Raw genomic sequence first — 7,618 nt, 5'->3', positions numbered from 1 at the left:
CTAAGTTTAGAATAACGCCTATTTTCAGAGGCTAATAAAAATTAATAAAAATAAAGTAAAATAAAATAAAATATTTACAATACATAAATAATTAAAAGTTAGTTTGAATTTTCATTAAAAATCATTACGAATTTTTAGAACAAACTTATGTTTCAAAGATAACGTGTTAATCCGAATTTGTGAGAGCTAAACTATATTTGAATTTGATTACGGCTAATTGCCAAAGGAATATCATACTCTGGTAGAGTCCTCTTCCCTTTTTGTGTGCTCGGCGATAAAACGAATGCCTTCGATGGCCTTGTACAGTTCTGGGCAGTGATGCCAGTGATGAAGCGTGTTGCAGAGAGCATCAACGCTTTCCTCCGTTGGGAGCTGAGGTGGTGGTGCTACAGTGGCTGCAGGCGAGCCGTGAATACGACACGCACTTCCTAAATTTACTGCTTCTAATTCACTGAGAAGAAAAAAGGGAAAATAGAGGAATAAAAGAACGGTCTGTGTGCTGAAAAATATAAATTTTACGTAAAATTAAAAAAAGTAAGTTACACCATAAATTATGTTATAAATTTTAGATAATTATCAACAGCAATTATTAACATAAAAAAAAGAAAGAAAAAAGTAATATCGGAAATTTGATTCTAATAAAAAATGATGTTTTATGAAGTACACATATAAATCATTATATTCATACCGAGGATGAAGTTCGTCTTGCGAGTCTAAACTTGGGAAGAGAACAGAAGATTCAACCAACTCCGAAGCTGAAGTTTCAACGAATAGAGATGGATCTCTCAATTCAAGACCATTGCAAGTTCTGACCATCACCCGTTGTCCATGTTGTCCGCCTATACTACGTTTATCTATCTCATACTGCGGCCTATATATATATTTAAAAATCAGAAAATTAATTAACAAGTATTACAAAAAACCAAAAAGCATTGACATGGCAATTGACACTTTACCAGTTTTGAATTTTACATATAAAAGAGAAATTGATTGGCTATACGCATGAAAATTATATAGTTGTTAATATTAACACATTTGAATATCTAATATTTAATAATAATTAATAATCAATTATAATGATAAAGTGCCAATATAATGGAACGTACAGAGCGAGATTTTATGAAATATTTTTCACATAACAAACGAAATATACAATATTAAATAGAAGAATTAATTTATTATAGTTTCAATCACTTTAATTTTATTAAATGATGCAGCAATTTAATTGAGAATATTATATAAATATCAAATATTTAAAAAAGCAGTTAGTTATGCATTGAATCTTATCATTAAAATGAATGTAAAAGTTATAAAATTGAACAACTACTATTTAGATAAAACATTATATACTTGAATACGATGAACATCATGCTTCTAGCAATAAAGAGATAAGTAGTACGTTGTGCGTGATGAGAGACTACGATACGTGTGCCTTTAAAAAGACATTTTGGCCCGCTCGATCTTAATGGGAATTCGTTTGTTCGAGTTTGAATATGCTGATATTCGATAAGTTTTGAAGTGACTACGGTGCCAGGGTCTTACTATAAAGCTACCCTTAACAATGAGATTGCTTTCTATATACAAGCCGATAATATAAACGCATTTGCATCTTTTTAACGGCGTCCGAGTGTCATTCTAAGGTAAGGTATCCAACGTTTGATATTTCACGTTCCTATGTGGGAGATGCCGGTGGTCTTATGGAAAGAAGATGTGCTGAAGGCTGTATGGTTCCATCGAGTATCTTTTCATGCTCTCTACGGTGTGTTATATACGTATAAATGTAAATATATGTTTTTATATATATACACACATACATATATATATATATATGTATATATACAACAATATTATAATATATGCACATTTTTCTGAAAATATATTGCAACTATTTTTAAGATATATATAATAGGTAAAGATAAGGTAAAGGTATATATATATATATATATATATATATATATGTATATGTATGTATGTATACATGTATGGTTATGGACAAAGGTGACATTAAGGTCACCACCTACAACACGCTAATGCCGATTTAATGCATCATGGCATGATTCCAATATGGAATATATCTTGCCTGGAATCGTAATCGGTTCTCTTCGAAGTTGTATTATACCTGCGCATTGCGAGTAATCTTGGTAAGACATGGATAAAGACACGGCGAACCCATGGTGCCATCACGTGAGTTTGTGGTGAACGGAAGTGAACGTTGAGTACTACCACTGTGATGCATATGCTGGAAAAGTAAGAGTGCGTTTTATAACACGACCAATTATATCGATTTTAACACGAATCTGTGATCATTTTTTATTAACAATAATATTAGTACGTAGTATTTCAATTGTCAATTCTTTTTTTTTGAAGGTCGGAGCGTGCATCGTAGATTTTTTTTTATAATTAATTGTCATGTTCTTAGAATGAATAATGAATTAAAAATATTCATTGTATTTTTTTTTTCCTTTCTTTTAATCATTTAGATACACTCTGATCTCCAAGAGATTAATTTAGATAGGAATGATTTGTTCATTCGATTATAATAAACAAATTTATATGTTATTTGTACTTAACATTTAATTAATTTAAAGTTAATATAAATAATAGATATAATGGCATTAATTCTTACATATATTATATATATAAAAAAAATAAATATATATTTATATGTACCTGAAAGTATCTAGAATCATGGTGAAAAGGACGAATTTACCAAGAAGCGGTACAACGAGTGACGTGGGTGGGATGATTTCAGCCAGAAGAAGGAAGAACACAGTCAACGAGAGTAAAATCGAAATGGATAGGCTGACCTGTGTGCATACGTACGAATAAAAGTATTTTCATTTTAAATTTACAATGGGCATAACGTCATCGTGACACGGTTGTCGTATCTGTTTAAATCTTCGTGATTTTGTGATTACTGCGTTATTAATTAACGAATATCAAATGACGTAAGAAAAAAGGTTTGCTTCAAAAAGGAAAAAAAAAGCGAATGTTGGAAAAGTGTTCGTAAATTTCAATAATGACGATTCAAGACTATGAATTATTCCGAAAGATTTTTTATTTATCATCGATATGCTTAGCACTCTCCTCAATGTATATACGTTCATAAATTTAATCCACTCTAATGTGCAACATATTCATTAATGTTTTATTAATATATTTATTTATAACATTTTAATTTGTTATAAAGTTTTTCATAAAAGAACTTCGTAAATGACGCGTGTGTTAATATTAAATGATAGCACTTGCATGAATAATTAATTGTTCATTAAATTTCGTAAAAAAGGAACAAACAAATTTACGATAATGTATTTTTTTCCATTATTTACACTTTTCGATATTTACTTAATAGTGGTATAGTATACTTTAATATAATATTATTTTATCCTAAAAAATTTCCCTTCCATCCCAAAAAAAAATCATTCATTGAAGGATTAATAAGTAAATAAATGAGCATGCGATAAAAGGTTAAATTCATGCGACGATCGATAAATGTGAGAAGAAAAATAAAAGATATAGAAAGATAAAAAGATGAAAGAAAGAGAGAGAGAGAAAGAGAGAGAGAGAGAGAGAGAGAAAAGAAAAAAGATAATAATAATAATAAAAAATAGAAGAAACAGATTGCTTGGAGTCAAACTTCAGAGGGTAGCTGTCAAAGTAGAAAATCTGTTACAATAAGGAGAAGAAAGGCCCTCGAGAGCGGCAAAGGAATGATGAGAACGCTTTCCAATACACTTAAGAGTCCGTGTCACGTTTCAGAAGGTGATGAGGGAAGGTCGTGACGTCACCGGTAACCCCAAATGTATATGCAATCATAGGCGTCGACTACCAAAGGCATACGCCGATTCGTTTGCTGAGTATGCGGTTTGCAAGATTTATGCGAGCATACCGAATTCGTTCCGAATTGGGAAAAGTAGAGGAACGAACGATAATGGAAAAGAAAAAGAGAAAGGGAGAGAAAAAGAGAGAAAAAGAGAGAGAGAGGCCTCACCGGCAATAAGAAATACCGTTAAAAATTCAATCCACGAAAAACCAATGATGGGATTCGCATTCGTTCAAAAAGAATAACTCGGATTGATACTTATTAATAATTTATTACTTATTGTTATATGATTAATACAAATGATTATATTGGATTTATCCATGATTGAGAAAATTGATAGGATTTGTACTTATTAATAATATATCATCGTGATTAATATAAATGAATGTATTTATATTAATGAATTATCAATGATCAATATCACGTGGATTAAACTAAAGTTTCTTTATAAATAATAAATAACCAATTTATAAATAATAATTTCGAATATGACTTTTCCGATTGAAGATAATAACTATAAAAAAAAAAGAGAAAAAATATTGTCCTTTCAAAAAGCAATATTAAAGATGGAAGAAGATAAAGAGAAAAAAAGAGAGAGAGAGAGACAGAGTATAAGATCTCTTAAAATTCATTATTATAAGAATAATGAAAATTTTTTCTTCGTATTAATTTCATTTTCAATTGGTTATCTTATCTGCAAACGTACGCCTATGCCGTCTAAGTGTGCTCGAATGTAGCCATAGATACCTCCAACCCCTGTACATATATACACGTAAGTATATATACATAAGTATAGAGATGATAGTGTTTATTCTTTTGGTGTTGGAAGAAGGATGAAGGACGATCGGAGAAGGCATTGTTTCAGGGGTCTCGCATTGATCTAAAGACGACAATGTTCAATGTCTAAGGTATCTTCTCGCAGCTACTAACTTTCCCTCCCCCCAATTCTCCCTCTCTCTTTCTCTCTCTTTCTCTCTCATTCTCAAATACTTCTTGTATCGAAGATTCACTGCATGTAGTTCTCTCTCTCTTTCTCTTTGACGTTTGACCTTCTTCCTCCAGACGATCACCGACTCTTTCTCGTTCCTTTCACCTTCTTTCTTCCTTTTTTCTTCTTCCACTCGCGGCGAAAAGTAGCGAACAATATGACTGAATTATACATAGGGGACACACTCGGTGGTTATTGGTTCGAGGTCAAGAGTCCACGTGAAGGTATAAAGGCCGCGACTGGGATACGATTGTCTCTTGATCGGCTTGGTTTTCACGGACGACGGCTCGATCGTGATCTAGTTTCTTCGAAAGGTGGTTTCTTTGAACCATCGAGCTGCCTAGGAGGATGGGGCACGCCTTCTTCTCGCCTCTTTCTCTCCTCATATATAAATACAACATAGACATATATGTACATACGTACATACATACGTACATACATACGTACATACATACGTACATATACGCGTATATACATACATAGAGAGAATCGAGAAAGAGGAGGATAAAAAAGAGGACGTGAGGGTTACGCTGGGTGATGGCACTTTAACTTTTCCGACCTACCGAATCAACGGCATCAACCGCATCAACGGCTGCACACCAAGTGACGTTCCTCGAGTGGTGAACTCGAACGGCAAACTTTCACGATTACGTCGATCGATCCGTTCTTTCTCTCTCTTTCTTTCTCTCTCTCTCTCTCTCTCTCTCTCTCTCTCTCTCTCTCTCTATCTATCTAGCTTTCTACTATCTCTTTCTCTCTTCCTTTTTTCATAAACGTCAAGGACCCTTAAGTTCTCAGCGACCGTGAAAAGGATAATGGACTCCTTTTTAAATATTTTCGATCTATTACCGTATCACGAGGACGACGAACGTTTTGAAGAACCCGAAGCTTGACGATAAAAAGTAAAATAAAATTAATAAAATGGATAGTGAAAAAAAAGGAATGTTTTTTCAGTTGATATAGAAAATTTTACCTTTTCACCGCTGTCACTCGGCAGATAGAAGACGAGTACCGTGAGAAACGATATACCCATACACGGTATTATGAGGTTGACTGTGTAAAAGAGAGTCTTTCGCCTCATCGTAATGTTGAACGTGATATCGAGATAGGGCTCGTTGCAGCACGTGTAGAACTTCTCGTTTCTGAAAAAAAGAAAAGAGAAAAGAAAAAAAATGACATAGTTGTTCTCGATTAGAAATCAATCAACGTTGATCCAAATACTATCTTTGTTGCATATTGATGTTTTGTAATTAAGTCATACTATTGTTTCACAGTTTGATTTTACAAGAACGACTTATAACTATATAAATCTATTTAACAAAAGTTGAGATTATAATCGAATTTATTAAAGATAATGAACAAAAAGGAAACCTCATTGATATTTTTTTGTTAACCCTCGAATGAGAACACGTTCCATTTATATCTATGCGTTTAACTTCATTCAAAGTTTCTACATTACCTAACGGCCGGAACTTCGAGTATGTCCCACTCGACGGAAGTATAAAATTCCGACAGATCGACGCCAAGGTTAACGACGTTACTGCCATGGATCTCGTCGATGTGTCTAAGGTCGACCTAAAACAGAGAAGGTAGAAGGAAACGAGAAGGACGACTAAATGTTCACATTTCGCGATTACATACACCTATGAAAACGTTCTTACATGTAAGATCGAATTTCTAATCGAAAAGCAAATATAATGAAGGAAATATAAGAAGTTCGTGGATGTGTTTGTGAAGGTTGTCGTTAATTGAAAAAGTCAAATGGGATAGCAAATGCATTTGTAGACACGTATATAGACACCTACACAATCGCCGTTCGTGATATTATCGATCTTCCCCTCTCGGCCTGAATGCCGTTCGATATCTTTGACATTTGCATCCATCTGCACGTTAAATCCGAAGCTGTCTCCCCATCTTACTCTCTTCCTCCCTATCTCTATCTCTATCCCTACCCAGAGAGAGATTCCCGGTTAAACCACATCGGAGAAACCATCCTCGTTGATTGTCGTCCGAGAAACGAAGAGAGAGAGAGAGAGAGAGTGAGAGAGAGAGAAAGAGAGAGAGAGAGAGAGAGAGAGAGAGAGAGAGAGAGAGAGAGAGAGAGAGAGAGAGAACAATTGTCTAGGATATTGAAATAGCCTGATATACGATATACAATATGCATTGGAGAAGCTATCAATCAGCGTTACTCGATGCCTCTTCCGTCTCTCTCTTTCTCTCATCTCTCGAGAGGAGAATATTAGAATGCTCGGGAGCTTGACCATTCGAATATTCAAATTCTCGCCAGTTTTACATAACCGGCTTGTATATAACTCTGGTGTGAGTATTATGCAATGGAGGGAGAGAGAGAGAGAGAGAGAGAGAGAGAGAGAGAGAGAGAGAGAGAGAGAGAGAGAACGTAAATATGGCGTGTCTGAACAACAACGATAGAACGACGTAATATTAAATCCAATGTTCTATGCAATATTCAAATTTACTATCTATAGTATGCTATTCTCTCTCCGTCTCTCTCTCTCTCTCTCTCTCTCTCTCTCTCTCTCTCTCTACTCTTTTTTTCTGTAGATATGTAATGATTCTACACTTTGTATATTAAAAATATTTCGATAACGTTATCAGTAATTATTACGTATATACATATTTTCGTAGATTAATCGAGTATTTATTGTAAATTGTAAAATATTGAGATATTTATAATTTTATTCTGTATAATTAATATAGTAATCTTGATTATATTTATCGATATATACAGAAATGTAATATTTATTTAATATATGTTGAAACGATTAATCGATGATTACTCGCAGTTT

General features: G+C 33.6%; 1 protein-coding gene across 8 annotated transcripts in view; it reads right to left on the bottom strand.

Moving 5' to 3' along the window:
- LOC127063178 (acetylcholine receptor subunit alpha-like) overlaps positions 1-7,618 on the bottom strand; it is a 93,821-nt gene that overhangs the window by 2,140 nt on the left and 84,063 nt on the right. For 6 of the 8 annotated variants that reach the window (XM_050992567.1, XM_050992566.1, XM_050992569.1 and 3 more), the window contains 6 exons: positions 6,271-6,386; positions 5,785-5,953; positions 2,671-2,807; positions 2,081-2,239; positions 689-871; positions 238-451 (listed from right to left, as the gene is read on the bottom strand). In XM_050992567.1, coding sequence (XP_050848524.1) covers positions 238-451; positions 689-871; positions 2,081-2,239; positions 2,671-2,807; positions 5,785-5,953; positions 6,271-6,386 — 978 coding nt within the window. Of the gene's footprint in view, positions 1-237; positions 452-688; positions 872-2,080; positions 2,240-2,670; positions 2,808-5,380; positions 5,700-5,784; positions 5,954-6,270; positions 6,387-7,618 lie in introns of those variants that run through there. The other 2 variants (XM_050992570.1, XM_050992573.1) reach the window with 2 other exon arrangements.

The sequence above is a fragment of the Vespula vulgaris genome, chromosome 4, assembly GCF_905475345.1.
Source record: "Vespula vulgaris chromosome 4, iyVesVulg1.1, whole genome shotgun sequence".
NCBI classification, from domain to species: Eukaryota; Metazoa; Arthropoda; class Insecta; order Hymenoptera; family Vespidae; genus Vespula; species Vespula vulgaris.
This window is presented reverse-complemented; position numbering and strand designations above follow the sequence as displayed.